Source organism: Helianthus annuus, chromosome 10 (genome assembly GCF_002127325.2).
Source record: "Helianthus annuus cultivar XRQ/B chromosome 10, HanXRQr2.0-SUNRISE, whole genome shotgun sequence".
Lineage (NCBI taxonomy): Eukaryota > Viridiplantae > Streptophyta > Magnoliopsida > Asterales > Asteraceae > Helianthus > Helianthus annuus.
This window is the reverse complement of record NC_035442.2, coordinates 3,864,085-3,883,894: the sequence shown is the minus strand read 5'-3', so window position 1 is coordinate 3,883,894 and position 19,810 is coordinate 3,864,085. Positions and strand designations below refer to the sequence as shown.

At 40.5% G+C, this 19,810-nt stretch overlaps 1 protein-coding gene across 1 annotated transcript; it reads left to right on the top strand.

Annotated features, from left to right (window-relative positions):
- The first annotated feature begins 17,267 nt into the window (after window positions 1–17,267).
- Window positions 17,268–18,071, top strand: LOC110880437 (uncharacterized mitochondrial protein AtMg00810-like). The gene has a single exon (XM_022128958.1). The coding sequence runs from the start codon at window positions 17,268–17,270 to the stop codon at window positions 18,069–18,071; it is 804 nt and encodes a 267-aa protein (XP_021984650.1).
- The last annotated feature ends 1,739 nt before the right edge of the window (window positions 18,072–19,810 follow it).

The window sequence follows — 19,810 nt, the reverse complement described above, 5'->3', positions numbered from 1 at the left end:
ATATTTGTGATAAAGTGTACTAACCAATAATATTGCACTAACATGTTTTATTGTCTAAATCATAACAAAATCAGATCAAAACAAGCATATTTGAATATTCATATCACCTTCAAACTTGTTCTTCATATGTTCATCATAATTATGAACTTTCAAGTCCTAAACCTAGCATACACGATCCGAAACAGCATGTTTACACAAGGTTATCCGTCAACATTCATTTTTCAGTTATGTATATCATTCGGTAACAAAACCATCTAACCAACATCCATCATTAATCGGATAACATAGCTATGTAACAACTCATCTTATGCATCAAACCGGATAATACAACCATTTTTCACATTCAAGACACTAAATCAACACATAAGCTTGCCCCGTTTACCAAAGCGGACCACACCCTTCCAGGGTGAGACTTTAATTAGAACCCGGTCACCGACCTGGAATTCTGGTGGTTTCCTACACTTATCAGCGTAGTCTTTCTGACGGTCACGAGCTGCCGCCATGCGCTGTCTGATCTGGGCAATCTTTTCCGTTGTATCTACCACCATCTCTGGGCCTGTGATCTGGCTATTGCCAATTTCTGCCCAGCAGAGGGGTGATCGGCATTTACGACCGTACAATGCCTCAAAAGGTGCTGCCTGAATGCTAGTGTGGTAGCTGTTGTTGTACGAGAACTCTACTAGCGGTAGGTGCTTTTCCCAATTCTTGCCAAAGTCGAGCACACATGCTCTAAGCATGTCTTCTAGGGTTTGGATGGTGCGTTCAGACTGCCCATCCGTTTGCGGGTGATAAGCCGTGCTCATATCTAGACGTGAGCCAAAGGATTTGTGCATAGCTCGCCACAAATCCGAAGTAAAACGAGCATCTCGATCGGAAATAATGGAGGTTGGCACCCCGTGCTTTTAAACCACTTCCCTTAGGTACACGTCTGCCAAGGTAGAAAACTTATCTGTTTCCTTTATGGCCAGAAAGTGTGCGGATTTGGTCAATCGGTCTACTATTACCCAAATAGTGTCATTTCCGCATTGAGACCTAGGTAGCCCTGTAACAAAGTCCATGGAAATCTGTTCCCATTTCCATTTCGGGATTTCTGGTTGTTGGAGTAGGCCTGCGGGTTTCTGGTATTCTGCCTTGACTCTTGAGCAAGTCAAGCATTTGCTGACATATGCTGCTATGTGCGCTTTCATACCAGGCCACCAATATGTAGTCTTCAAGTCGTGGTACATCTTATCCGAGCCAGGATGTACTGAGTAACGGGACTTATGGGCTTCGTCCATCACGAGCTCACGTAAATCTCCATAGAGTGGAACCCAAATGCGTCCTGTTACATAGTAAGCACCATCTTCTTTCTGTTCTAGTTGCTACCTCGATCCCCGCAGGGACTCGGCCCTGATGTTTTCCGGCTTCAATGCTTCAATTTGAGCTTTACGAATTTGAGTAGGGAGGTTAGACTGGATGGTAAGTTGCAGTGCTCGCACGCGCTTTGGGGTAGTGTCTTTTCGGCTGAGGGCGTCTGCCACGACATTGGCTTTGCCCGGATGGTATTTGATGGCGCACTCGTAATCATTCAAGAGTTCGACCCATCGACGCTGTCGCATATTCAATTCCTTTTGCCTAAAGATATGCTCGAGACTCCTGTGGTCGGTGTAAAAGGTGCACTTGGTGCCGTACAGGTAGTGTCTCCATATCTTAAGAGCAAAAAACTACTGCTCCCAGCTCCAAGTCATGCGTAGTGTAGTTCCTTTCATGCGTCTTAAGTTGTCGAGAAGCATAGGCAATAACTTTCTTGTAACATCCATCAAAATTGGCTCCCAAAATCCGACCCGTTTTGAAATCCGAATCCTAACTTTTGAACCTTGGAAAATTTTTTTTTTTCTCGAAATAAATAACCGTTGAAGGTTATATAACTTAACTAAGCTAACCAAGTTAACCTTTCTAGTTAACTAAGTCTTTACTAGTTAAGGGGTTATTGCTAATACTTTATAAAATCAAATATATTAACAATAATAGTAATGAATAAGTATATCCATATAATATAATCGGGATATTTTATATTATGTTTTTCTTTCATATGATTTTAATTTGGATATATTAAACAAAGGAGAAAAAAAAAACAGAAACATAAACAACCCATGTTTCCTTTTACTCTCCCTGATTTTTAGATGATTAAAAAAATTCCGTGTTTTCCTAACACACACCAATCACGAACAAGGATGAGATCCTGTCTTCATTCTTCGAGTGACAACCAACATTCCATTTCGATTTGGAAAGTTGAAAACTTCGAGCCTTTGACTTCGGAAACTTTTGAAATAGAAATCATAGTGTTAATATATATAGACAATTGATCCTTAGCATCCCATTCTCAAACCATACTCTCCATCAACGAGAAACCCACTCATTGTTTTACTCTCTCTCTCTCGCCGGAATACCCAACCCATCGGAGTTCGTAGACGACGCCGGGATCACCTCACTCCTTACGTTTCGTTGGTGGTAATCGCTTTGGTTTTGTTAACTCGAAGACAACACCGAAATCCTCGTCGGAACTCGCCGGAGACCTACAGTCATCGCAACGGGTCTCGTACACCTTTCGGTATACCTTTATTATTTCTTTGCTTTCCTTGTTTAATTCTTTGTTAGAATAATACAACTTCTGACATTATAATCATTTATGAATTGTAAGTTGGTAAAAATTTTGTAACAGACAATTGGTTCTTTGTAAAAAAAAAATGAGGAAGATGACTTCCATTGTTTGATTCAAATATATTGAAAATTGGGTAAACTTACAAACTGGTTATGTAGCGGATTCGTTTTGGGTGTATGTTTATGAAACAGAAGGGCGCGGGTTCGACCCCGGCCCCTTATTATTCGCTCTTCGTTTTTTTTTAAAACGATTTGAATAAGCTCATGATGAAAGGTTACATTACTGGGCGATTTTTTTTTAAAACTTTAATTTTTTTTTGTTTGTTACTGTCCAATCGAGTTTAATCCTTAACCGTTTTCTTTTCTTTCTTTACTTTAACAGTTAACAATTTCTTTCATAAATTGATACTCTTTTTCAATCTAGATTCAAATAAAAATATATATACATATATACATAGATAACTATATATATATATAAATAATTAATTTATAAACTTAAAATACTAAACTTTAACTTAAATATTAACAAGATTATTGCATGGTATCACCTAGGTTAACCGTTTCATCCATTCGGGATCCTTTTCCCAACCTTTCCTCGCGTGTTATTTTCAAGAAAACTCCATACGCAAAACGGTGAGTGAATCTTACAACTCCCCTTTTTATTTTTATACATTTTTGGGGTGTATCATGTGTCGCAATGTTTTTATCGCATTTTACAAGTTCAATTCCGTGCAATTACTATTATGTGGAGTATCTATGTTATGTGTTGTTTGGTTGTTCATCATTTGGTGCATTTTCATTCAATTTGGTTATCACATCATCATAGGCTCGTCGGTTCCCCATTACCTATGGGCGGAACTTGATGTTGCCACCCATACGAGGTCAGCTCCGTTTGATTGAGCTTAGACCTTGCAGCACACCATAATACCGTGCAACATACATTCATTCATTGGCACACCATAATACCGTGCAACATGCGTGCATTTATTGAATCATTTCAGTTGGTTTGTTTATTGTTTAAGATTATGTTATGAGTTATGATATATGACATACAACATATTTACTTACATTGGTTAATGCACGTTTTCACAATAAATCAAACTTAAACATATTACTTTTTTTTCCAAAAACAATAAGGTTCACTCGCCAACTTTTGTTGACCCAAAAACCATTTTTACACATGATACAGGTGTACATGTACGAAGAGAAGATTGGACGTAGGATGGGCCTTAGTTAACAAGAAACGGATTAGTGTAGTTTATTTGTTATGAAAAATGTCTTGTGTTTGTAATTGTGTATATGAATTATTTGTTTCGTGAAACATTTGTTATGAATAAATTATTATTTAAAACAAGTAATAGCAGGTCATAAGCTTTGGATCAACCCAATCATGCCCCGATCACCTCTTTCCGCTGCGGGTCGGGGTGTGACATTTCTCGCGTTGCATCAACACGCAACCGAGCCCATGGATAGACGCATCGCAGTAAACCACAAAATCGTCAGTACCTTCAGGTAACGAGAGGATAGGAGCACTACAGAGGTTATTCTTTAGTCTTTGAAAGGCCGACTCCTGAGCCTCGTTCCACTTGTAAGCAATGCCTTTCTGAGTGAGAGTCGTGAGAGGTTGAGTAATCTTTGAGAATCCTTTGATGAATCTGCGGTAGTACCCTGCTAATCCCAAGAACTGGCGAACTTCGGTGGGAGTCTTGGGCGTAGGCCAATTCTTTATCGAGTCAATCTTAGCGGGGTCGACATGAATTCCATCCTTATTGACCACGTGCCCAAGGTGATGGACCTCGCGGAGCCAGAAGTCACATTTCGAGAATTTGGCGTACAATTGCTCGTTACGCAGGAGTTCAAGGATAAGACGTAGGTGTTGTTCATGCTCTCCTCGGCTTTTCGAGTAGATCAGAATGTCGTCGATAAACACAATCACGAATTTGTCGAGGTAAGGCTTGCACACACGGTTCATGAGATCCATAAAGACCGCAGGCGCGTTAGTCATTCCGAAAGGCATGACGAGGAACTCGTAATGACCGTAACGAGTCCTGAACGCAGTCTTGGAGATGTCTTCATTTCGAACTCTCAGCTGATGATAGCCTGATCGCAGGTCAATCTTCGAAAAGTAGCTCGATCCTTGCAACTGATCGAATAGGTCTTCAATGCGCGGGAGAGGGTAACGATTCTTGATGGTAACCTTGTTCAGCTCACGATAGTCGATGCACATCCGGAATGTGCCATCCTTTTTCTTAACAAAGAGTACCGGTGCTCCCCAGGGTGACGAACTTGGACGGATAAATCCTTTATCCAATAGTTCTTGTAATTGCGTAGAGAGTTCCTTCAGTTCTGCAGGGGCTAGACGATAAGGCGCACGAGCTATGGGCGCTGCTCCAGGAGCTAGCTTGATTTGAAATTCGACCTGACGGTGGGGAGGGAGTCCAGGTAGTTCCTCAGGAAATACCTCGGGGTAGTCACGTACTATTGGAAAATCTTCAATCCTCTTTTCCTTTTCGTGGGTGCCGGTGACAAGTGCTAAGATAGCGGTGTGCCCTTTCTGTAAACACTTCTGGGCCTTTAAGAGTGAGATAATGCCTGTGACTTCTCCGCCTTTGCTGCCTTGAACGATGAGGGGTTTGCCAGAACGGCGGGGAATACGAATAGCCTTCTCTTGACAGAGGATCTCAGCATGATGTTTGGATAACCAATCCATACCGACAACGACGTCGAAGCTTCCGAGGGTGATGGGGAAAAGGTCGATACGGAAGGTCTGACCGGACAATTCTAGTTTGCAGTCACGAATGATGTGCGAGGCTTCGAGGTTTCTACCATTAGCTATTTCGACGACGCGCTTGGCGCTTAATGGCGTGAGAGGGGACTTAAGTTTCTTACTAATTCGTAGGGATACATAACTAGCATCTGCTCCAGAATCAAATAATACGGAAGCATAGCGATCATTAAGTAGGAACTTACCCGCCACCACATTAGGGTCGTTCCTTGCCTCAGCTGCCCCAATCACAAATGCCCTGACATTGTTTCCAGCTTCCCGGTTGTTGTCGTTGTTTCCAGCACCTCGATTATTGTTGTTGCAGTTCTGGTTCAGTTGAGGGCAATCCTTTCGCATGTGCCCCTCTGCTCCACATTTAAAGCACCCGCGGTTATTTCCCTGCTGCTGCTGTTGTTGGGGTTGTTGCTGATCTGCCTTGCTGGGAACTGACTCCTACAATCTTTGGCTTCATGCCCCATCTTGTTGCACCGCTGGCACTGACCTTTGTTACATGCCCCGTTGTGGTGCCTGTTACACTTGTTGCACTTAGGGTAGCTTCCTCGATAGCCACCCTGTTGCTGAGGGCCTTTGTTGTTCTCAGTTTTCCTTTGCTGGGCTGGGGCTTGAGTAGAGTTAGCATCTTTGCCCTGATTTCCATCCCACTTTCGTTTGCCATCACTAGAAGTTCCTTCCGCAACACTGATCCTTTTGGGCAACTTGCCCTCCTCCACAGCCTGGTTGGTGAGTTTGTGGGAAAGGCGAACCACAGGCTGTATGGTAGTGAGGTTAGCTGAGGTCACATGACTCCTGATTTCTGGGACTAAGCCTTTGATGTACAATTCGATCCTTCGATACATGGGTCGAGACATGTTTGGGCATAGAGCAGCGTAGTCGTTGGACAACTTGGTGTAGGTCTCAATCTCTGACCCAACCATCTTGAGACCATAGTACTCGTCCTCGAGTTTGTGGATGTCATCCCTGTGACAGTACTTTTCCTTGATCATATCCTTGAAATCTTCCCATGCAGTAGCATTAGCAGTCTCCAAACCAAGCATTTGAATTTGCGCCTTCCACCACGAAAGCGCGCTTCCCTCAAGGGTACCAGTAGCAAACTTTACCCAATTAGCTGGGGGACATTCACAGACAGCGAAGACAGCTTCCACCTTCTCGATCCAGTGCAGAAGCCCAATGGCACCCTCAGTGCCATTGAAAGGAAGAGGTTTGCAATCCATGAAAGTCTTGAAAGTACAAACACGTGGTTGCACAGGCGCAGGCTGACCCCCAGGGTGGGCTGCGAAAGCTGCAGCCACCGTGTTGAGCAGGTTAGTGAACTAAGCCTGAGTCATGTTGATGTTTCCTCGTCCGCGTCCACTCATTGTCTTCATAGCCAGAAAACATAGCATGAGTGTGATGTCGTAATATAGCGAGAATGAGATAGAAGAGGGGAGGCATATCTATCTAATTAGGCAAACTAGTACGTATAGTAGAGCAGAAAGCATAAGACGAACAAGCAAGTAAACATGGGTCCGAGCTACAAGGTCAGATAAGTCGAGTCTTGTACTTGGAGTGTAGTGTCGTCACGAGTCACGGGTTATAGTCTGGTTTTTCTCAAAAAGATTTTTCCCCTTTTTAAAACCAAGTTCACTATAACCAATGGCTCTGATACCAATCTGTCACACCCCCAAATTCCACCTGCGGAGTATCACCCGCTTGAGGGCGTGACTGACCAGGATCCAGCCACCAATTATACTAAGCATTGGTCAATAGTAAAATAATTGCTATCTAAAGTAGTTAGCAACATCGTAGTTTAAGTTCGATAATTAGTTTAGACAAAAACAGCGGAAGCATAAACCAAAATGATAGTTCTAAGTTCAAGATAATTAAAACCCAACACACGGGTTTTGACGAACACTACACATTCCCAAGCAGCAGCTCCTCAGTCACTGGTTACCTGCAAAGCATGCAGTAAGTTGTCAACAATAATGCTGAGTGAGTTCACTAGTTGTCCAGTTTTAATTACCAAAAACTTGTTTCACCAGTTAATTTACTCGTTTATACATGCCACGGGGAGCTACCCCAAAAGTTAGCGACTAAATTGTTTTTCCAATACCGAACACTAGGTAACCGTTTGCGTTTCCGCAGGATGCCCCGATGTCAATGTTCTATCATCATTGACGGATGCCTGAGTACATTAGTTCACGACCGATCCCAAACCATGGCACGGTGTGAGGTTGGTAAAACCTAAATAGCGCTATCAACTAATAACCCGTTCGCCTGGCCCCGGCGACTAATCGGTATTATGTAGTAGGGACTTTGAGTGATAGAGTTTCGTTTAGTGCCGTTGGTTGCATTCCGTATAAACAGTAATTAACTAAAGGTTCCCAATAACAAGGGAAGAAAAGTAAGTTGTATCCCTCATAAGGGGATAGTGTTGTTTGTAGTTCCGTTTCCCAAACCACCGGGAACGCATGCTTTAGGTTGTGAACTCACCTTGGGTTGCTCGGTAGATATTTTACTTGGTCAAACACGTTGGTCACCACGTCCTAGTATGGTTACCAAACATAGGTCAAGTTGGGGTACAAGTAATCACGTATAGCAAACACGTATAAACACACTTAAAATGCGCACATTCAACAGTTGGGTTATTGGGCCTGTTCTAACATTCACAACAGTAACAGATACACAGCAATCCAGTCAATCAGATAGTCCAACAGCTTGGCCCAATAACACTTAGGCAGTCCGGTCGAGACAAGGGCGGTTTCGACTCGAGAATGCACAGTTTCGAGTCGCAACCAAGGGTTCCGACTCGCAACCTCGGTTTCGGCTCATCATGCTTAGGTCTCGAGTCGCAACCAGGGATTCCGACTCGCAACCTCGGTTTCGGTTCATTAGGTACTGCTTGTGAGTCGCAACCGGGAGATCTCGACGAATCACGTTTTGGTCTCGAGTCGCAACCAAGGGTTCCGACTCGCAACCACTGTTACGTGCACCAGAATCCTTCTAGAACCTGGCAAATGTACTAACCAATAGCATTTCATATTCGTGATAAAGTGTACTAACCAATAATATTGCACTAACATGTTTTATTGTCTAAATCATAACAAAATCAGATCAAAACAAGCATATTTGAATATTCATATCACCTTCAAACTTGTTCTTCATATGTTCATCATAATTATGAACTTTCAAGTCCTAAACCTAGCATACACGATCCGAAACAGCATGTTTACACAAGGTTATCCGTCAACATTCATTTTTCAGTTATGTATATCATTCGGTAACAAAACCATCTAACCAACATCCATCATTAATCGGATAACATAGCTATGTAACAACTCATCTTATGCATCAAACCGGATAATACATCCATTTTTCACATTCAAGACACTAAATCAACACATAAGCATCATTTGGTAACAAGAAGCCATTTACTTTATCAAAAAATCATTTTCATCATCAAATATTCTAAGCACAATGGTTCATCTTTCATTCATCATTTAACCAATCAAGCAAAACAACCATAATATACTAACCGGTTGATGTTGTGGGTGCGAAGGATCAAAGGTTCCACTTCCGAGTGATAGTTCCGAGTAGAAATTCGGGAGTCTTGATGCTACGGTTGGATCCGAGAGATGAGAGGGTGAGGAGGTGATCTTGGTTTGCTAGGGTTTTAGGGTTTTAGTGAGAGGTAGAGAGTGTGAGAGAATGTTTGAGTGTCAAAATGAGGGAAGTGTGGCTTATGTGAGGATTTTATAACCCATTCAAGGGCCATGCACCCTTATGGGTTTCCGAGTGGGTTTCGTGTGAGGCTAAAGGAAGCGGCCCAACGGCCCATCAGTTCACTATTCACTCGAGACCGGGTGGTCTCGAGTCGGGTTCGCGGTCTCGACTCGCTTCTACTCTAATATATATATATATATATATATATATATATATATATATATATATATATATATATATATATATATATCATACATACATACAACACATTTCGGCACATAGCACAAAAGAAATCACAACTTTCATTTTATAACACATATACACGCACAATGTAATTACAAGATAGTTGTTCGGAAAACCTAGAGTGTCACATACTTGTGAAACAATCTTTTGTTCTTGATTCAGACATTCCAGTAGTATTGAACCTTTGCCTTTAATTTCTACATGTGACCCATCACCGAATCGTACTTGTCCTGTCACCGTTTCATCTAATTCCTTGAAGTGACTTCGCACTCCTGTCATGTGGTTGCTCGCCCCGTTGTCTAAGTACCATAGATTCTTATCTTCTGAGGCGTAACTTGTTGGTTTTATACGTTCCTCATTTAGCAGAGCCTTCTCTTGGACATTTTCATCTTGTATTGTCATCAGCAATACGGGTGCTTCGTCTTCCTCGACGAGGTTTGAATGTTCTTGCACTTCGTCTTTCTCAGAACAGTCCTTCTTGTAGTGTCCAAACTTTTGACACTTAAAGCATTGGATCTTACTTAGGTCGGTTCTCGCAAACTTCCTCCAATTTCTAGAACTTCCATTTCTAGGTCTAGATGTAGATCCTTCGTTTCTGGGACTTTGCCTATTTCCATTGCTTCGCCAACTTCCACGCGTCTGGTTAAATCTACCACGACCGCGGTTTCCAGATTGCCTTGCTCTGGTGTTATCATTATGTGTGAACATAAGCCTATCTTAGCTTTCTCCTTGATTTCCTTTCTTTAACTTGAGACGTTCTTCATACGTCTTTAGTCTTCCGACCGCTTCTTGTAGCGTCATGGTTTCTAGATCGGAGTATTGTTCCATAGAGAAAACGATTTGAGTAAACTTATCCGGTACGCCATTTAAGAGTTTGCGTACTAGAGTCGGTTGACTCATTGTCGTTCCTACTTCTGTTGCTCGGGTAACGATACTATTAATCTTTGCGGTAAACGAATCAATAGTGTCGTCATCCCTCATTTGCAACAATTCAAATTCTGACATTAGCGTGTGCATACGCGCCTTTTGTACCCGATCTACGCCAACGTGTCTAATCTTTAGATTATCCCAAATCTCTTTTGCAGTTTTACAACTTGCAACTTGCAATACTACGTCTTCTGGTATTGCTTGAAACAGATATGCAATGGTAGACTTATCTTTCTTAGCGTCTACCGTTGCATTTTCTGTCGGTTCAATCGTTTCCCACAGACCATTCGCTTCAAGAATCGTCTTGATATGAATAGCCCAAACCGTATAGTTTGTTGGTTTCAGAATCGGACACTGAAACTGGGAAAGAGAATTTCCATTTGTCGGACTTTGCCCGTTTGATCCTGCCATATCTTTCTACCGAATAATCTTCACTTCTAATAAACTTTCTTTTGGTTTCAATATATCTCAACAACCCCGATTACCCGAATCGTGTAATAACCAAATAACCAAACCAATCTAATTCGCACTATAACCCCGGAATCAAAACAAACGAACCCTAGATTCCTAACCGTTCGATTCAACCGATCTTCCCTAGAACCGAAAATTAAAAACTGAAATGAAACTTTTGCGAATTTAAACGAAATTGAAACCTGATCGCGAATTCCCTGCGATGCCTTGCGATTCCCACGCCTAGAGCCTGATGCTCTGATACCAATTTGTTGGCCCGAACTTGGATCTTGATCTCTAATGAGCGTGAATAACTTGAATAACAATAACTTGTAATAATCAAACAAATGTTTACAAATCGAATTGAGAATGTATGTACACATGAATCAATCTATCCTAGTTATAGTTTCCTACGGGTACGGGTGAATAGACGCGTCTCTTCGTGAAAAGTCATGTCTCTTGGATGTGTGGTTGTGATTGAATCATGAAGAGGTGTGTTGAATGTCGTCCATATGATCAACAGTCGCGTCTCCTTGTTCCTTTCCTTGCACCGGTTCGAAATGGTGTGTGTGTAGAGACACACCCATTCGGTTATGAGGGTAGTTTCCAACTTCCATCTTGTCAATTTTGGTCCTCGTACTTTGTAACCGCTACTTTATAATCTATTCTAACTATCTATCTAACTTACATGGTGTTAAGAGATTAACCGGTTTCAGATAAACCTTTGGCATCATATACACAAGCTGAAAAAGACAAGTTCAGTGCAGATAAGAAAATGATGAGTCTCATTCAGCAATCAGTGAAAGAAGATATTCTAGTACTGTTACAACACGACAGTGATGCTCAGTCTATGTGGAATGCTTTAAGAGTGAAAGATAAAGGCAGTGCAGAAATCAGAAAGAGCAAGAAAGCGTTGATCAATAAACAGTTTGATATCTTTGGACTTCTCAAAGGCGAATCGATGAAGCAGCTAATCGAAAGATATTGTCACCTAGTTCTACAAATGAAGAGAATGAGAATCTCAAAAACCGATGAAGAACTAGTAGACAAACTGGCTGATGCGTTACCGGGAAGGCGAATGGACTACTTATCTTACCATTTTGAATAATGGAACCGCTTACAGTGGTTATTCGCTATCACAGTTCATCGAAATCTTGAGGGTCATTTTGAAGAATGGAACTACAGAAGATGGCCAAGATGAAGAGTGCAGCAGCAGTTCAAGATGTTGGACTATACTTCAAAAGTCATTCGAAAAAAAGTTCAGACAACATTTGAGCTAATCGACATCAAGTGGTGCATGGCTTCAATTGTAAGACGAGCGCAATGATTTATGGAAATCACCGGAAGAAAGAATCTGAGGGGACCAAATGAAAAGCTAGGGTTTGACAAATCGAAAGTAACTTGCTAGCGATGCAAAGAACAGGGGCACTTCAAGCGTGAGTGCACGAACCAGCCCACATATACATCCCAAAATCCTTTCAAAGATGATTATTACAAAAAAGCCATATATCACCGTCCGGCAGCACCACAAACAACATCCAGAGCGGTGCAGATAGAAGACGGTAGTTCATCAAAGACGAAAGATAAGGCCTTGATGGTGACACAAGAAGATGAAGGATTCAACTGGAGCAAATATATTTCCGGAATTTGCTCAAATCATCGAAGAACCAGAACCTGAGACAGAAGTTACTGAAGATCTTGAACCAGAAATAGAAGAAATTATTGAAGAATCAGGAGCAAGTAATGATGAATTCTGGAAGAGGAAATACTTGCTCAATATCTGCAGAATCGAGAAGAAGAAGAAGAGACGGTATATCATAATGCGATTTTGAACTTGGTTCCTGATAGTATGTTTTCTTCTTTTACAGGATACTTTGGAACGAATTACAATCAGAATATGCCTCAAGTGTTGGCCCGAACTTGGATCTTGATCTCTAACGAGCGTGAATAACTTGAATAACAATAACTTGATAATAATCGAATGAGTGTAATGTATACAAATCGAATGTAATGAACGAATACAATTGAATCTAACTATCTCTATTTATAGTTTCCTACGGGTACGAGTGAATAGACGTGTCTCTTCGTGAAAAGGTACGTCTCTTGGATGTGTGGTTGAGATTTGATCTTGAAAGGGTATGTTGATTCTTGTCCACTCATCCGAACCGGTGCGTCTTCTTCTTCCTTTCCTTGAAGCCGAAACCGAATGGGTATGTGTGAGGAGACACACCTCTTCGATTAGTGAGGGTGGTTACCAAGTTCTCATTTGTCAACTTTGGTCCCTCAATTTCATAACCGCCTTGTAACCGCCACTTTAATAATAAACTAAAAACTATCTATCTAACTAACTAACCATGGATTAAGAGATTAACCGGTTTCATCAAGAAGAAGTAAAACCAGAGGTTGTTGAGATAATCGATGTGTCAAAAGAAGTCACTGCTGAAACCCTGAAGGAGATTGCAGATAAAGCACTGATGGATGACCTGAAAGAGGTAGTCAGAGGAAGCTGAAAAACTTGATGAGTTAAATAGTCAAGTCAGGGAAGTTATTAGAGAAGTGGTAATAGAGGTTGAAAAACCTTGCAAGAAATGTGAGGATGCTTGCAAGGAATGTGTCGGGAAAGATAACAAACTTGATGAAATTAAAAGTGCCACTAAACATTTGAACTATGAGTATTATGAAGTAAAAAAGGCTTATGACACATTGGCTAGATCAATAAAGGTTATATTAAAATTGAGAAAGAAAATGATTCAACACTTTCGATGCTCAAAGCAACTGTAATGGAAAAACAAATGGCAATCAACATCCTTCCAACAGTTGATAAGGAGGAAAGTGATAAACAAGGTAAGGGCAAAAGTGGTTGTTATAACAAAGTTCCTCCACCCATGTGGGAAATCTATAGCAAGCGAAATCATGATGGGGTGGAGAAGGCACTCATGTTTTTGAACGAATTAAACAAGTTAAAGAAAAATCTAACGAGTTGCCGGAGAACATTGATATAACATTCACTAAAACAGAGGATGACTGGGAATCAGAAATTGTTAAAACAGTTGTTGAAACAGTGTTTAAAAACGAAAGTGACAGTTCTGATTATCAGAGTACAGAGTCAAGTCTGAAATCAAGTTCAAATTCTGAAAATGATGAAAGTTTTCATAAGAAATATCTTGAAAAATCACAATATAGTTTGGATGAAGAATCCACATTGGTATTAGCTTATATTCTGATCAAGAATTTCCGATTCAGAATGTGAATGTTCATAAAATTGGACAAATTTTCAAAATGACAGAATTAAGCGAGTCTGAAGTAGAAAGTCTGAATGAGTCTTACTACTCAAAACCTAAACGTGCAGTTAACAATGGGAAAGGTAAGAAATATCCTGAGGATAAGGGTAAGGGTTTGGGGTATGTAAAGAATAAAAGAGATCGATATCAAAAACCAGATTTTAAAAAGAAAGTTAACTTTGTTTTTGGATCAAACACAGTTAATGAAAAGGAAAGGTTGGGCAAGGAACAATCAAACAAGGAATTCGAAGCCGAGAAAGCTATGAGAGAACAGAAAAACAAATCGACTATCTCTGATAGTAGATTATGTTTTAAATGTTACGAAGTTGGGCATATTGCTCGCAAGTGTCCGAAACATAACACTGTTCCAGATATTTCCAAATCCACAAATGATGAAAACAAATCTACCAAGTTTGTACAATACAAAATCTTAAAAAGAGGAGAAGAATCTGATTTTCAAGTCAAACCTTTTGCAAACACAGAGTCAAAATTTGAAACAGGTGAGACTTCTAAAAACAATGAAAAGAAAGATTCAAAATTTTATGTGAAGAAAGCAAAAGATAAACAAACTTTGGTAGCTAAAACAAAAGCATCATCTGTTGGAAAAGAATTAAATGTTGCAACTTCTACGGAAGTTAAAACAGTTGAAAAGAAGAATGGTAAAGAAATCAGAGTACCAACTGTATTTGTCCCACCGCCACCCAAGACTGAGAAAGCTTGGGTTACTTTGTTTAAAGAAGTTTGATTTTTTCTGTGCAGGGGCTCCCACTGTTGATATTTTCTAAATGGATAAGGGATAGCGGAGCCTCTCACCATATGACAAGGATGCGGCTTTGCTATACGATGTCAAATCTGTTCGTGGAGGTTATGTTGGCTTTGCCGGTAACCAAGGAGGACGAATAGTCGGGGAAGGAAAGTTGTCCAACGGAGTGGTATCGTTTGAGAAAGTGAACTATATTGCTGAACTAGAGAATAACTTGCCGAGCATTTCCCAAATACGTGACAAAAAGTTTACAACACATTTTAGTGACAAGAAGTGCTTAATCTTGAGGCCGAGATTCCAGAGATACCGGAGGAATGGATTCTGATGAGAGCTCCAAGAGAGAGTGATCTGTATGTGTTAGATATGAGCTCTGCATCAACCACATTGAAATCGACACAATGTTTTGTCACGAAAGCTACCGAGAAAGAATCAGTGTTGTGGCATAGAAAAATGGGGCACATTCTTCTGTGAAAAATGAATCGGTTGGTGCATAATGATCTGATAGAGGGAGTCAATCTGAAAAGTTTTCACATGACTGATAACTGTGTGAGCTGTAAGAAGGGAAAACAACAGAAGAAATCACACCCCAAAAAGATGCTGAACTCGATCAAGTTACCGCTCGAGAGATTGCACATGGATCTCTTTGGTCCTGTGAATGTCAAAAGTATTTCTGGAGACTTATACTGTCTAGTGGAGACCGATGATTACTCTAGATTTTCATGGGTGTTCTTCCAAGAATCTAAAGATGAAACTTTGGAGAACCTGATGATATTATTCAAAAAGTTGGAGAATCTTTATCATCTGCCCATACGAAGAATACGGAGTGACAACGAAACAGAATTTAAGAATTGTCGAATGCAAGAATTCTGTGACGAAAAGGGTGTCTTACATGAATTCAGTGCTCCATATACACCACAACAGAACGGGGTAGCTGAAAGAAAGAACCGAACGTTGATCGAAACAACTAGAACGATGCTTGCAGACTCTAAATTACCTGTCAGTTTTTGGAGTGAAGCTGTAGCATCCGCATGTTATACTTTAAATCGAGTTCTGACAGTGAAGAAGCACAACAAGACATGCTTTGAACTATTAAACCGACGAAAGCCGAACCTAAAGTATCTTGAACCTTTTGGATCACCTTGCACCATTATAGATCCTGATGGGAAATTTGGTGCCCGATCATTAGAAGGGTTCTTTGTCAGATATGCAAGTCCGCTTCGGCGTGTATATTTGCCAAGCTTAAAACAAGTGATTCTTGTGCAGCATGTTGATTATCAACGATACACTATTCCGACTCAAAAACTAGGTGAATCTTGGATGTTCAACTACGATAGTCTATGGAATTCATTTGACCTTCCAAGTGAACCAAGTGAAGAAGAGCTGGTGTATCTATATCAGCAACAACAAGCTTCGAGTCATGAACAAGTTGTAAGACTAATAGTGGTAAATGAACTACTAGTTGGCACAAACGACTCTGAAGCTGGACCAAGTAACACAGTTCATGAACCACCTGTTGAGACAAATGCTGAACAAGCAGAGACTGATGCACAACCCGCAAATGAACAACAGACCGGTAACATGGCAGTGCAAGAACCGAACGTTGATCTAAACTTCACCAATTTGGGAAGCTCAGTGAATGTTCCTAGTGAAGTAGCATCAAGGAACTTATCATACCATCCATCGGACAACATAATTGGAGAACTCAGAACCGGCGTGAAAACGCGAAGTCAAATCAACAAGGATTTGAGTTGTTTTTATTCTACTATTGCTCCTATTTCAGATATATGCTTATATCGTTGTTTCATTTTGTAGATAGAACCTAAGACAACGAAAGAAGCACTTGCTGACGAAAGTTGGGTCAATGCGATGCAGGAAGAGCTGCTGCAATTTAAGAAGTTAGGAGTATGGGAACTTGTTGATCTACCGGCTAATCAAAAGGCGATTGATACTAAATGGGTCTTCAAATGCAAGCGTGATGATCGAGGAGTCATTGTCCGAAACAAAGCTTGTCAAAGGATTCCATCAGCAAGAAGGCATTGACTATACGGAAGTTTATGCTCCAGTAACACGTTTGGAGGCCATCCGCATATTCCTGGCGTTCACGTCATGGAAGGGATTCAAGGTGTACCAACTGGACGTTAAATCTGATTTCTTATAGAGAGTCGTGAAAGAGCTCGTGTATGTAGGACAACCACTGGGGTTTGTCGATCCAATGCACAAGGATAAAGCCTACCTGCTCAACAAATCTTTATACGGGTTGCATCAGGCCCCGAGAGCCTGGTATGTGACGCTCTCTCAGCGCCTGTTAACGAACGGCTTCATCCGCGGCACTGTGGATAGCACGCTTTTCAAAAAGGAAGTGGGTGGACATCTGTTGATCGTACCGATTTATGTGGACGATACCATATTCGGGTCTACAAACGATGCGCTATGTAAGGAAATTGAGGTTGTCACGTAGAAAAAGTTTGAAATGAGCTCAATGGGAGAGATGAAGTGCTTTCTGGGACTTCAGGTGGATCAGTTTCCTGACGGTATCTTTACTCGCCAAACGAAGTACGTCAACGATATTCTAGAGAATTTTGGGATGTCGGGAGCAAAACCAATCTCTACACCATTGGTAATCAGCCATGGCATCTGTCCCGATGAAACTGGAGAGAAAGTAGATGAAACACACTACAGATCGATGATAGGGTCGCTGATGTATCTTAGAGCTTCTAGACCAGACATCATGTACCCAACCTGCTTGTGTGCTCGATATCAATCTAGTCCACGTGTATCGCATATCCAGGTTGTGAAGCGGATCTTCCGATATCTGAAGGGTTGCCCAAGCACCGGCTTGTGGTATCCTCAGAACAACAACTTCGATCTTACTGGATACTCAGATTCTGATTTTGGGCACTACAAGATCAACGCAAAGTCTACAACGGCTGGCTGTCAGTTCTTCGGAACACGACTCGTAACATGGCAGTGCAAGAAACAGACCACGGTCGCTCTCTCTACTTGCGAAGTAGAATACGTTTCGGCTTCCAGTTGTTGTTCCCAAATAATGTGGATACAACAACAGATGAGAGACTTTAGACTGCAATTTCTTGACACTCCTATATATGTAGACAATAAGGCAGCAATCGATATAACTAAAAACCCGGTTCAACACTTAAAGACTAAACATATTGAAATTAGACATCACTTTATTCGTGATTGCCATGAGAAAAGGTTGATTCGAATTGAAAAAATCCACACTGATGATCAAAAAGCATACATACTTACATTTACCGAAACTTAAATTTTACCTCATTGGCGATCTTGGAGCGAGCACACTTCAGTTTGAGTTCAAGCACTGCTACTTGTGCTCGAATCCCTCAAACCTCTGATACCAACTTGTAATGCCCGCATTTGCGTCTAATAAAATGACGACCAAAGGACACTAGAAACATAAACTTTTTAAAAGTGTCCAAGCTTTTGGTAATTTAAAGTGATGATATCAATAACACTTGTGCACTAATTTAACAAAATTTGGGCATGACCCGTCAATAAGACGAGCATATCCCTGTTTTAACCATCAACAAAACAAGTAAGTCTACAACCCGTTCGACTAGACACGACTAAAAACCGTAACATCAATTGTTAAAAAGTGCAACGACTAACAAGGTTATACAAAACAAGCTTTTTGACCCAAAACAAGCTTTTTGACCCAAAACATTATACAAAATAACGGAAGCGCTTGATGGTCATATTGTATGCATATGCTCGCTCCAGATTGCCAAGTCACCTAAAGTGAGGATTTACCTACATTCAACATAAACGAATAATTTAGTATTTCGTCAATAACACACATCTAAACGATAAATCGATTCATCTCTTTCACGGTATTACATCGTTCAATTTCTTTACTAAACGTTAGACGGTTCATTACATGCTTGCCTCAAAATAGAGACTCAACATACTTTTCTTAACATACCCGCTAGGAACGGATACTAGTAACATTACATAACTTCCATTCGACTCCTTCGCGATGAACAACATATTCTTTACATTCATACATCATACTTAACTTCCCATACCCAGTTTAACTAAAAGAACCGGATATGACGCATTATCTTTCATAACTTATTCATTCCTCACAATCCGTTATAACGGATCTTACATTTACTTTCGAAAAATCATAGATCTTAATTCTCACAATTTTAACATAACAACACAATTCGATTAAGATTATTATGCATATAACATCATAATAGAAATAGGGTGTACACTAACGTACCTCGATCTTGTGAGTCCCCCGTTTTCTTAGTGTTTGAGCCTTCTTCTTGCACGCCTACATTAAACACATTCATTTATTTAGCCCAACACTTCCATTCCATCATTTACATAATTTCTCATTTTCAAGTGACAACATTATCTCTAATTTTGTTCAGGATTTCACACATTTATTCTCTTAAGCATTTCATCAAACACTTAGTGTGCGTTACATTAATAAAACATATTGTACAAACATTCAAAGCATGACTTTACTAGTTCATCTTATATGTCATCAATAATCAATCTAGTTCTTACAATTCTTTTATTCTACATCAATTTATCTAGCATTCAAGTGTTGCAAGCAATATCATATATCAAGATTACATATAATTATAATCCCTATGATCTTCCTATTCATAACACAATTTCACAAAGTGGGTTTTCACTACAATCTTTCATACAACCTAAAATCAAACATGATTCTTGTTCTAGAAGGCAATTCTAACTCAGATTTCCCACATTTGATACAAGAAATCGAGATTGGGTTGAACCCCTCATTCTACAAATCATAATTTCAGGAAATTAAACTTCCAACTTCACCAATTAGGGTTAGATATTCTAAAGTAGGGGCTCATGCACTAGATTCTCCTTGAGATTTCAAGCAAACTGATGGAATTTTGCAAACAAGGGTTTGCTTGTTCTTCCCCCTGCTCTAATCGATACCCAGCACCCAAATGTGGGGGTTTTTAATTTTTTCTTTATTAGTAAAACCGTTTTAATTTA

Excerpts from the sequence above, each read along its gene's own strand:
- LOC110880437 (XM_022128958.1), top strand. The coding sequence starts at position 17,268 with ATGGGAGAGATGAAGTGCTTTCTGGGACTTCAGGTGGATCAGTTTCCT.